This window comes from Puma concolor, chromosome B4, assembly GCF_028749965.1.
Source record: "Puma concolor isolate L17-30 chromosome B4, mPumCon1.1.hap2, whole genome shotgun sequence".
Classification (NCBI taxonomy): domain Eukaryota; kingdom Metazoa; phylum Chordata; class Mammalia; order Carnivora; family Felidae; genus Puma; species Puma concolor.
Window position 1 is genome coordinate 64706243 of NC_141673.1, and position 12354 is coordinate 64718596.

General features: G+C 44.0%; 1 protein-coding gene across 11 annotated transcripts in view; it reads right to left on the minus strand.

Moving 5' to 3' along the window:
* The window catches only part of SLC4A8 (solute carrier family 4 member 8), an 80652-nt gene that overhangs the window by 43786 nt on the left and 24512 nt on the right, over positions 1-12354 (minus strand). For 5 of the 11 annotated variants that reach the window (XM_086713339.1, XM_086713347.1, XM_086713346.1 and 2 more), the window contains exons 3-9: positions 10329-10496; positions 9693-9828; positions 7794-7954; positions 4094-4282; positions 3124-3215; positions 2002-2159; positions 982-1069 (exon numbers count right to left, since the gene is read on the minus strand). In XM_086713339.1, the coding sequence (XP_086569465.1) occupies positions 982-1069; positions 2002-2159; positions 3124-3215; positions 4094-4282; positions 7794-7954; positions 9693-9828; positions 10329-10496 (992 nt within the window). Of the gene's footprint in view, positions 1-981; positions 1070-2001; positions 2160-3123; positions 3216-4093; positions 4283-7793; positions 7955-9692; positions 9829-10328; positions 10516-12354 lie in introns of all 11 variants that reach the window. The other 6 variants (XM_086713342.1, XM_086713341.1, XM_086713348.1 and 3 more) reach the window with 3 other exon arrangements.

Consider the following 12354-nt stretch of genomic DNA (forward strand, 5'->3'; position numbering starts at 1 on the left):
CAGCACAGAGCCTGCATGGGATTCCCTCTTTCCCTCTCCTCTCCCCCTCCCCAACTCATGCTCTTGCTCTCAAAATAAATAAATAAACTTAAAAACAACAACAACAATCACCAATGAATGTGGTGAAGGACACATACAACCTCATGATTTTTATCTGTCATGGGGAATGACACGACAATGTGGAAAACTTCAGCATTTAAAAAAGTGCAAGGATAAAAGCATAAAAAAATGAAACTAAAGATGAGATGGGTCAAAAAAGAACTAGATATCTGTATGCTAGTAGAAGATGAGACTCTAAAGTTGTATAATTGTTATCCCCCCAAAGAATGGGACAAAAGACAAGATACATGGGAAAATTTTCCTATCATAATGGTTGGAAAAAGTGGATGAAATTCCTAATGAAGGTCCTCCATGAAATAAGCTTCCCAATCAAAGACAGATGACAAAACACAACCCCCGTCTCCCTCTGCCTGCTAACACATATGCCTTAAAAACCCTACCCTGCAGCTTACAGGAGCAGTACAGTCCTCGCTAGGGCATGTAGTGGGGATTCAGCACCATGGCAGCCACAATGTCTGGTTGCTTGGGACATTCACATCTCAGTACCCAAGCTCATACCCCTGACCCTCACGTGGAATAAGAGTGAGGGTTCTTTATGTAAATAGCTTTTATGTATGCAATTAGCCATCCTCTCTAGAAGGTTGTCAGCCTTAACACCTTTCTCTCTAGGCATCCTAAGAGCCAATGATAATTTTCCCAGAAAAAGATTTCTCTGCATCCTTGGGAGAGATGATATAGGAAGAAATAACCCCAGAAGGTTTGGGCTTCCCACAAAAAGCATTCAGAGAAGTGACCTGCCCTGCTTCCCAGAAGACACTGCAAGGGTGATTATTTTATCCCCAACAGATAACTCAGGGTCTAGCACAGAGTAAATACTCAATACATATTTACGGCATGAATGAAAAGCAGAATGGTGCATACCTCATCTGTCATGATGGTGGCCATGGATCTGCCAATCTCATGGTACTGCTGACCTTTCCCTACCGGACCCAATAGGATAAACAAAAATCTGGCAACACACACAGAGGATGAAATTATAAACTATGTAAGCAGACATAAAGAAGTGGCATCTTATTCCTCTCCAAACAGCGAAACCTTTCTCTCTCCTATCAACCAGAAATCACTGTGGTAACTTCAATGAAAGGAGACAGACTAATGATGGAGCAATATAAGTGGCCTTGACCTAACAGCTCCACTCTGAGCATTGGACGTATTTGTATGACTCCATTCAATAATGCGGTTATAATTGTTAGGGTTTCCATAGACACAATTCCTTGCTATAGGAAAAAAAATTCTTTTTTTTTTTAATTCTTTTTTTAAAACATGCCATTGTTGTGCAAATTCAAGGTTTTCTGAATCTCATTCATTGCTCTAATAAGCAAATGATTGGGGGAGGAGAGGGATAAGGAAGTTGACATGATCAAGCCCTGTAGAGGAGTCGAAATTGTGTTCTGGACATCTGAATACTCTGTAATTAATGGGGCTCCGAATCACCTGAATCACCACCTTCAGAGTGCACGAATAGCCTTTTGAACAAATGTGGACATATTTGCAAACCATACAAATCCTGCCAGAACCGTGGAAAGAGACATCAGTACTTTTGCTCAGACATATTTCCCTGAGACACGGCTCTGTGGAACTGAGAGGGTAAGACTCAGGCTTCCCACCATAACAAGTGATTAGCCTGTGATACGCCCTTGGGATGCTCTTCAGTTCTCCACTCCCAAGGCTATAGTTACTTAAAAGTCATAGCCTTAAAAGTCTTAGAATTCTTCTGCGTGGAGGTTAATCCAACATACCCCCAGTGAGATCGCTGCTGAATTTTAAACAGCATTCCCCAGTTAATCCCAAATTTTGGCACTAGCTGGTTTCTTCTACCAGAGCTCACACAAATCTGTGCTTTAGACAGAATGCGCTGAGTTTCGCTGTCCTTGTCTTTACCTTGTTGGGATGGGCACTTCTGTCAGACCCGAGAGAAGAACGGCTGGAGAGAGCCTCACAAAGGCAACGATGGGGCGGTCCAGAGAATCCACCTCACCAACCAGGACATTTGAGGCCTCCGCCCCAGTGGGAATTTTTTTCATGAAATGAAGATCCACCTGAAAGTCCAAAAGAACCCTCTGACAACCTAGGAGTTGTTCACCTGTCACTTCACACATCAACCACCTCCCTTACCTTACATTCACCTGTCGTCTCATGACTTAACAAACGTTTGCTCACACTCTTTCATTTGACCCTTGCAATACCTCTGTAAAGTGGATAAAATAGGTCTTATTAGCCTCATTTTTTATTTACAAAAAAAACGAAATGACTGAAGCCCAGAGAGGTGAAGTTGACTTGCCCAGTGGAGACTTTAAGAGAGAGAATTTAAATCCAGGTCCTCTGATTTGAATTTCATTACACCACGCTTTCTCACCGACTGTTTTTGAAGCTCTCGGTCAAATTTTTTCCCTTTTAAAACACTTGACTGCTTTGTCAGAGGTTTCAGCTTTTCTAAATAAAACAGGGAGCCTTCCCAGCAGAGAAGTGACGCGACCCCATCTGTGTTCTGGCTAGTGTCAAGGACAGACCAGGCCAATGAGAGGCTGGAGGCAGGGAGATCGAGGCTTGAGCCAGAAGCTGCAGCGAGGCACTGCTACCGCAGAAATCTTAGGATGCCCAAGTCACAGTCCCCAAGAAGAGCCTCGACCGCAAAGTAGTTTTAGGAGACAAGAGCAAAAATATTGTTTCCGCAAAACCCTGGGAGGTGAGAAGGGGCTGCTGAAGAGTAAGCACCAAAAACAACTTTGGAAGAATCGGGAGGTCTGTGTCAGGGAGGCTTATCGGGGGCTCCTCTCAGTTCTAGCATCGAACCTGGTGGAATAAACTTGAGTCCGCCCCATGCAGGCTGGAGTGCAAGGGAGAAGACCCAGGCAGAGGGGCCTCCTTTTCTGCAGAAAGGGTTCTGGTCTTAGACAAAAGGTGTTGAGCTACCAAAGCTTACCCGGCTTCCAGCGATTGGACTCTCGGTTCCACTAGGAATACTCTTAGGCCTACAAGCCAAGCTCCCGTGTCTCTGCTCACCTTGCTTAAATCCACGGGACTGTGTTCACAATTCACGCCATTTTTTACTTCAAGACTCGTAGTTGGAACAGACTGAGGAGACACAGTTTGACCTATTCAGAGAAGACAGAATCCTCTGAGCCTCTGCCCTTTCCCCCCTTTGACACACCCCATCCGTCACCCGTTGGCTATGGCTCTCTGTCCTGCAAGGCCCATAGAGAAGAGCTAAGAAGACTGTGCAGATAAGACCCACACATACATGTCTCCTTACGGACTAGTAAAGGGAGGGCAGAAGTCTTACTACTTCCGCACCTTCTTCCTGAACATATTTGTGGTCCTCTTTTCTTCCTCTATTAAGGCAGGAATTCTTAACCAGGAGTGCATATCAGAGACTCCTTTGGATAACGTTTCAAATACGTAGATTCCCAGGCATATCCCCTGCACGTTGTGATTCAGTAAATGTGGGGAGAGGGAGACATAGAGATTAGACCCTGCCTGGCCACAGAAAAGGAAACCAAACAGCAGCTGAGATTCATGGAATGTCTACAACCCGTCACGTACCTGATTAAGGGATTTACGTAGAATCACGTATCGAAACCTCACATTAAACTGATGGGGCAGATGCTATTATCATCCTTATTTCACAGAGGAGAAAGTGAGACTTTAAGAGGTTTAGGAGGCTGCCTGAGGTCACACACTTTGCAAATAGTGGAGCCTGAATCTCAAGCCTCGACGTCTGACTCAAGAACCTATACTACTGTATTTTGTGTCCCTAATCTAAGATCAATCTGAGGCAACATCCCTAGGGCCACAGAGATAGATGGTCATCAGTCCCAGCCCCCCATCTTGCCAGTAACCAAACCATATTGTGTGTAAGTGAGCATGGAAACATATTAGACAAATATAGCCTGTACCCTCTGGTAACTTAGCATCTTCAACCAGTTCCTAAGTGTCTTATTAATAAAAGAACAGTCACTCCTAATAATCTTACCATTTTTATCCATCGAATGTGGATCTGACTGCTTCTTGCCAACCTCAGCGAAGGAGCGAACAATGGGAATGAGGTTATTTCTCTTTTTTTCATTCTGATGATGATGCTTCTTGAGAAGGGCTTCCCGTACTTTAACCCTCATGCTGTCATTCAGGTCACTGAACAGTTCTTGCTGGTCCAGGATCAGGTCTGGAAAGCAGGTGCTAACATGAGCACTCAAACTGACAGTCCGTGAACTCAAAGAGGCCCGCGTTGGGTGGTATGAGGGGTGAGGGGCGAGGAGTGGGAGAAACAGTTCCACGAGGGTCATTAAGGTACAAGGTACAATCATACCTCAGGGCCTGAAAGATCTATTTGACGACAGCAGCTGTGACAAGTTATACTTTATGCATATAACAGATCATTATTATTAGAAACAATCAAGCATTTAATAGGTGCCAGAACTATACTATGAACTTTACACATATTATCCAATCAAATCCTAATGAAACCTCTGAGAAGGAGGTGGTATTGTAACAATTTGTACAGATCCAGAAAACTGAGGCCCAAACGTTACAAAATTTCCCAAGATCTCACATCTAGTAAGTCGCAGAGCTGGGATTCAATCCCAAGACTATCTGACTCAAAAGCCCACACTGTTACCCACTTTGTTCTGTTATCTGCCAAAGTTCCTCTATATTCCCTTCCTCCAACATTTCAACATCGCTATACTCGTCAAGAGGAACGACAACTGTAGAACGCTCCAAATGACAATTTGAAGGTGGAACCGGCGTGTATGATTCAGTTAACTAAGTGCCCCAGGCAATTACCATCAACCTTTAACCTGTCAGACCAACACAGTTGAGGGGGGTTAAAAAATCCCAATAATGAGTATGAGTTCTAGAGGCCCACATTCTGTCCCACTTCTATCACTTTCTGTGTGAGCTTGGGCAAGTTACATAACCTTTCTGTACCTCAGTTTCCTCATCTGTAATACGGCGCTAATATTATTAACCATCTTCAAAAGTTGTTACAGAAAATTAATGGGATAATAAATACAAAGTGCTGTATCAGTAAATACTTGATACAGTTTATCTATCCTTATCACCAATATGAATACATCAGGTGCCTAATGTAAAGAACTATAGCAATTATACTTCAGTCCTACATCCCTATCCCCAAGCCTCCCCAAAACTTCAACCTATTCTCAACCCCAACTCCATCCGTGACTATCCAAGTCTAGAAGAAAATCTATCTTGAATATTCAAGCTGAAGATCCATGGTTTCTCTATATTTAACCTTTATATTGATGGGTTTATTGCTCCCATATTATAAACATGCTTCAGAATCTTTCATCTTTTTTTTTTTAAGATTTTATTTTTAAGTAATCTCTACAGCCGATGTGGGACTTGAACCCACAACCCCAAATTCAAGAGTTCACATGCCCCACTGACTGAGCCAGCCAGGTGTCCCAAGATCCTTCATTTTGAAAAAAAATGTAAAAGAAGAAGAATGTCCAACCCAGACCCTCCTTTCACTCTTGCACTCTGTCTGTCTCTCTCTCTCTCTCCTATCATTTACAGTTTTCAAAAGAGGGGCACCTGGGTGGCTAAGGTTGTTAGCGTCCAATTTCAGCTCAGGTCATGATCTCACGGTTCGTGAGTCGGAGTCCCCTATCAGGCTCTGCTCTGGCAGAACAGAGCTTATTTGGGATCCCCTGCCCACTCCCGCTCTCTCTACCCCTCCCCCACATGCTGTGGGCACATGCACGTGCACATCTTCTCTCTCTCTCTCAAAAATAAATAAACATAAAAAATAATAAAAATAAATTTTAAAATCTTAAAAAAATAAAATTAAAATCAAAAAATAAAGTTCTCAAAAATTTCTCAGTCCCCTGCAAATTTGGCTCTCTCAATGAAATTGCTTTTGATAAAATCAATGGCCTTCCAGTTGCTAAATTCAGTGGATGTTTACGTGACCTCTCCGCAGCATTTGACACTGAGGAGTTGAAACTCTCTCCCTTCTTAGCTTTTGTAACGAGCTGAATGGTGGCCCCCTCGAGACTTCTATGTACTAATCCCCCAGAACCTGTGACTGTGATCTTATTTGTAAAAAGGGTCTTTGCGCATGTAACTAAGTTAAGGATCTCAAGATCATCGTGGAGGATATTGACAAATATTCTCACAAGAGAGACACAAATGAGAAGTCCATGCGAAGACAGAGGCAGACTGGAGTTACGCATTCCTGAGAAGGAACACCTTGAGCCACTAGAAGCTGGAAGAAGCAAGGAATAACTTTCCCCTAGAGCCTTTAGAGGGGACACAGGGTCTCATCAGTGCTGACCCCTCCCCTGTTTCCCCAAGTGATCCCAGAGAGGCAGAATCTCTTGGACACTTGCAGAAAAGCTTGAAGAAATCTTTATTTCACTGTCTAGCCAAACAGAGCCAAGCTGAGGGAAAAACCTTCACATGCACCCAGGTGTTTCCCAAACGCCATTCCTAAAACATGGTAACAACACTCAACATCAGGAAACCCCATCAGACGTCTCCCATTGCATCTTGCTGAAAAAATGGGGGTACTGTGGCTCAGTTTCTTACATGTCTTCCCCCGCTGCCATGTTTACAAATCTTTCCTTAACACCTTTTTCTCTGCACAACTCCCAGTTGCCCCTTCCTCTAATTATTACCAAGACATATCTCTGTTGTTGCACTTACTTAAATTGTTCCACGGTTATTTCCCCCGTTAGAAGGTGAGTTCCTTGAGAGTAGGAACTATATCTTATTTCCCTGTGCCTAGCATATTAGCAAGTGTAAATAGATACAAAATAAATGTGTGCTAAATGAATAGGCAAATGGAGGACCCAACATCCTGTCATTTGAAATAGGCTGTGAAGTAGGTAGAGTGGTTTCTTAGTTTAAAACCCATCCCACAGGGCGCCTGGGTGGCTCAGTTGGGTGAGCGTCCAACTCTTGATTTCGGAGTAAGTCAGGATCCCAGGGTCATGGGATCAAGCTCCGCATTGAGCTCCACACTGACAACACAGAGCCTGCTGTTCTCTCTCTCTCTCTCTCTCTCTCTCTCTCTCTTTTCCTCCCCCCCCACTCTCTCTCTCTCAAAATAAATAAGCTTAAAAAAATAACAAAATTCAAGAGGTTAGAGTGGGAGAGAGCCAAAGCATAAGAGACTGTTAAAAACTGAGAACAAACTGAGGGTTGATGGGGGGTGGGAGGGAGGGGAGGGTGGGTGATGGGTATTGAGGAGGGCACCTTTTGGGATGAGCACTGGGTGTTGTATGGAAACCAATTTGACAATAAACTTCATATATTGAAAAAAAAAACAAAAAACAAAATTAAATTAAAACCCATCCCACAGCTGAAGACATTGAGGTCGAGAAGCTTTGTGCCATAATGACACAAAGCTACTTTATTCTTTCCTCCACACTCCTTTTTTTTTTAATGATTATTCATTTTTTTAAGAGAGAAAGAGAGAGAGGGGGTGAGCAGCGGAGGGGCAGAGAGAGAGGGAAACACAGAATCGGAAGCAGGCTCCAGGCTCTGAGCGGTCAGCACAGAGCCCAACACGGGGCTCGAACTCATGGACCCCGAGATCATGACCTGAGCTGAAGTCGGACACTTAGCTGACTGAGCCACCCGGACGCCCCTCCACACCACACTTCTTAATTTAAACAAACATTCCTCTGTTTTCTCTCACCTACGCTTACCTGAAATTTCTTCTATGCTATTTGCACGCATATCCAGAAGGACTGTTCCATTTATAAGGCAGCTCCTTAGCTCAAAGAGACTATGCAGTGAAAGGGTCGCCACATAAGGCTTGCTCCAGCGCTCTCCCCCATCCTCGACATCTTCTTCAAACTTCAGCCACCTGAAAGCGTGACAAACAACTAGATGCCAGAGGTAGAAAATGAAGGATTTTCACGAGAGAATTTTCTTTTAATTTTTTTTAATGTTTATTTGTTTGTTTTGAGAGAGGGACAGACAGAGAGCAAGCAGGGGAGGGGAAGAGAGAGAGGGAGACAGAATCCTAATCAGGCTCCAAGCTCTGAGATGTCAGCGTGGAGCCCGATGCGGGGCTCAAACTCACGAACCGTAAGATCATGACCTGAGCCGAAATCAAGAGTCAGACGCTTAACTAACTGAGCCACCTGGGCGCCCCTTACGAGAGAATTTTTAATGTAAGCCACAAAGAAAGACATCTGAATAATCATACTGAACGTTGTAATTGAATCTATATGTTCAGGGTACATTGGTAAGTGAAAAAAAAGCAGGTTATAAAACAGTGCAAAATTGAGTACAGTTTGATCCCATTTCTATTTAAAGAAAGATTTAAAAATACAAACACACATGTATAAGACACCAAATGCTGTATCCCTCATTATACCTGGGGTAGTAAAATTATACATAATTTTCATCTTCTCCTTTTTGCTTATCGTTATTTTCCAATTTTGTATAATGAGCACATATTACTTGTGTGACAGATAGATCTCAGGGCGCCTGGGTGGTTCGGTCAGTTAAGCGTCCGACTTCAGCTCAGGTCATGATCTTGTGGTTCGTGGGTTTGAGACCCCGCATTGAGCTCTGTGCTGACAGCTCAGGGCCTGGAGCCTGCTTGGGATTCTGTGTCTCCCTCTCTCTCTGCCCCTCCCCTGCTTGTGGTCTGTCTCTCTCCGTCTCTCAAAAATAAACATTAAAAAAAAAAAAGATCTCATCGGTATCATTTCGGTATATTAATAAAATGATCGTATTTTTCTTTTTAAAAAGCTCTGTGTGACCTTTAGAAGTTGGCAAAGACAGAATAACAAGACGAATTGCCTTTTCACTTGGTATCAGGTTGATTGGCTTGTCTAATCCTCTCCAGCCATGGCAAACGTCCAAGGATATAGCAGGGTTCCAGGAAGAGCTGTTCCAATAAGAGCTAGAGCCACACTTTGCTAGTTACCCAATTTGCCTTCTTCCCTGAGGCTCAGGCATGCTGGCTTTGTATTGTCCGTGAGGCTCACTGGTCAATTACAGAGGAGCCCCAGACATGGCCCTGGTTAATCGGAGGGCTCTTTTGGGGTTTGAGCCTCAAGCAAGCCTGGTCACTCTGCGGCTACCCCCAGAAGCCTACTGTCAGGTTAGCTATAACCTCAGGGGTCTCCGTGAGGTTGGGCTGTCTCAAAAATTCTGAAACTCCCAGTAAATTAAAACCCAAATGAATTAAAATTCTATGGTTCACCTTCAGAAAAGTCTTCACCTATGCTATATTTTCTGGGCTGGGTCCAAACCAAGGCAGTCCCATGAAGCATCTTCTAAGCCAGACCTATAATATCAAGATAGCCCAGGAACAACTCTGGGCCCTAAATAAGTTTGAGGACTCCCTAAAGGTTCTGTTGTTTCTGCCACTAATCCCAGGCTCAAGGTCAATTGGTACAGACGTCACCAGAGACATCACAAAGAGGCCGACATCAAGACTTCGCATAGAAGACTCTGGAACATTAATCCCCACGTCAGTCATTACTTCTCCCATGAAGAAATAAATGAAAAGCAGACCTGTCACTTGCTGAAAGGTCCAAGTTGGTCTACCCAAGCAAATCTTGACCCAGTTTATTTTAGGGCCTTACCTGGCTGTCTCCTTCCATTCAGCATCTTCTCCCTCTTTCATACAGATCTCATCCAGCTCTGTGAACAGCTCGTGAGGTACATGCTCTTCATCTTCCTCAGTGCCCAGAATGAACTGAACACGCTGAGATGGTGTGTCTGGAAAATCAACCACAGAGAAAGGTCTGCTCCCAGCCTCAACTTAGAACAGAAATAGCATTCTGCTATACTTAGCACATCTGGGGGCCTTATAACTTCAGGAACATAGAGAAGACAATCCTGAATGTAGATCAAAAACATTTCTTTACCACCTACCACCCCCCACCCCCAAAATGCTATTCTATGCAAGCAGTTGAAGGGAGGGAAAAATTATGAGCTAAGACCACTTGAAGAAAACCCACAACAAACTGGAAATCTGATTAATTTGATCAAAAAGCATGGATAATTTTCCGGCAAATGATTTCATCTATATAGTCATTGATTTGGGGGGACCTGAACTATATGAATTTTTCAGGAAGGTATTTTTGATTCTTAGAGGCATTTCTTCTTGGAAGCAAGCTCTGAAAACTCTACAAAAGGATTAGAGAAGCAAGACCACCTACTTGACGTCCATCACACATTCCCTCAGCCTCACCGAGGTCCCAGCCATGGACACCCACCCTCTGTCCCGAGAGTGTTACCGTGGGCCAGGGCCTCTGGGCCTTCCTCCCCCTGGCTGGCTCCTTTGCCCCGCCCCCGTCTCCGGTGCTTCTGGCCATGGGTTCGGTGATGACGATGGCTCTGCCGGCCCAGAGGCATCCGAACCCCCACATACAGAGTTCTATGACCTAGAACAAAGCAGAAGGTCTGTGCAAAGAATGCCTTTTTCTTTTTTTTTTTTTTTTTTTTTTTTTGGTTTTTATTTATTTATTTTTGGTAATCTCTATACCCAACACGGGGCTCAAACTCACAATCCCAAGATCAAGAGTCTCACGCTCCTCTGACTGAGCCAGCCAGGCACCCCAGAGAATGCCATTAGTAAAAGGAATTGAGCATATTTAAGACAGAAAGAAAATCATAGTTCTCTGGCCTGGTCACAACTCTAGTGGCAAAACTTCAAAGACTTCCAGGACTAAAGATGTATAGAGACCTTGGAGTTGACGGACTCCTTCACCCTACAGTGGCTGCAAGCCTCACAGGAGTGTTAAGATCAAAGGAAGTAACGTGCATGAACCTGATTTGCAAACCATAAAGGTCAACACAGATGCTAGTCGTTGTTATGACAATTTGAGCAATTGGAAAAAAGCAATACAGTCACTCTGACAACCGCAGCAAGTCTTGGAAGGGAGGTAGTTTAGAAAAGTGGTTAAATGCCCAAGTTAACCTGCCTGGGTCCTACACTCGACGACACCATTCACTAACCATGTAACCTGGAACAAGTTATTTAATCTCTGTTTTTAAAAAAATAATACTAAAAGCTTATTATTTAAACTCAGAGGGTTTTTATGAGCAGTAAATAAGATCACGTATGTACAATGCTTAACACAATGCCAATACATTCTAGAACCAGTTTCCATTACTTTTTTCTCCTTCGTTGTAGAATAAACAAGCTCAAATAGAAGTGAGAGACTAGTTACAAACCATAAGAAGCACGAGTCTGCGGTTGTAGGGAGAGAGAGTAAATATTGTACAAGAAGAGAAGAACATGAGAAAACAAGCGATCCCGCAGCATACCTGCATAGGTCCTCCTTTTCTACTCATTTGTTCCTTCTATAGGCAATATTTTATTCTGCTCGTGACTTCTAGGCCTCTCTCACCTCCACTGGCTTTCCCTGCTTTCCTGCCAGGCCTAAGGCGCAAAATCAGTAGCTTCTGGGATGCTACCACCCCCGACACGCAGAGCCTTAGTCTTCCCCCCAGTGCTGCCCAGTTACTGCCACTAGCATTCTAGATCCCGGACTGATCCCCTGCTTCTTCCATTACAGAAGCATTCCAATCTTCAGTCACTGTCCTTAAATCCACAAGCCTGATTGACACTTCCTCCCTCTGAGCAGGTGACCTCACTTCATATGTTACTAAGAAGACTTAGGCTCTCTCATGTGACCTCTGTCCATCTCAGCCTGGCTTGCTTTCTCTCCCAGCTTCTCCTCTTTGCCAGGCTAATGAGCGTGGCCTCCCATGCATCTGGAGTCCTACTCCATCAGCTATCCCCAGTCTCTCCTTTCTACCTACCCCTTCCACAGCTTTCTCTTGATTACAAGTCTCTCTCTCTCTTTTTTTTTTTTTTTAAGTAAACTCTAGGCCCGACGTGGGACTCGAACTCATGACCCTCAGAACAAGAGTTGCATGCTCTACCAACTGAGCCAGCCAGGTACCCCAAGTCTCTCCTATCTTAAAAAGAAACTTTCCCAATATGGTGCTACCCTCTAAGCGTCTACCTGTCCTCTTCCCTTCTCCATCAAACCACTTTTGGGAACAGTCTACCCACCTAGCTCCCTTTCCTCACCATCTCCTCGTTCCATAGCATCTACATGTGGCTACTTTCCACTGAAAGTGTCCTCATTAGGGACCACCTAATCACCAAATCTCTATCATCTTATGTCTCTCTCAAAAGCCTTTCTTGAGAGCCCACCATGTGCCAGGCTATCCCGGTATCCAAATCCCTAGACTACTTCCTCTCATGGATGGTCCAGGGTCCCTTAGCTC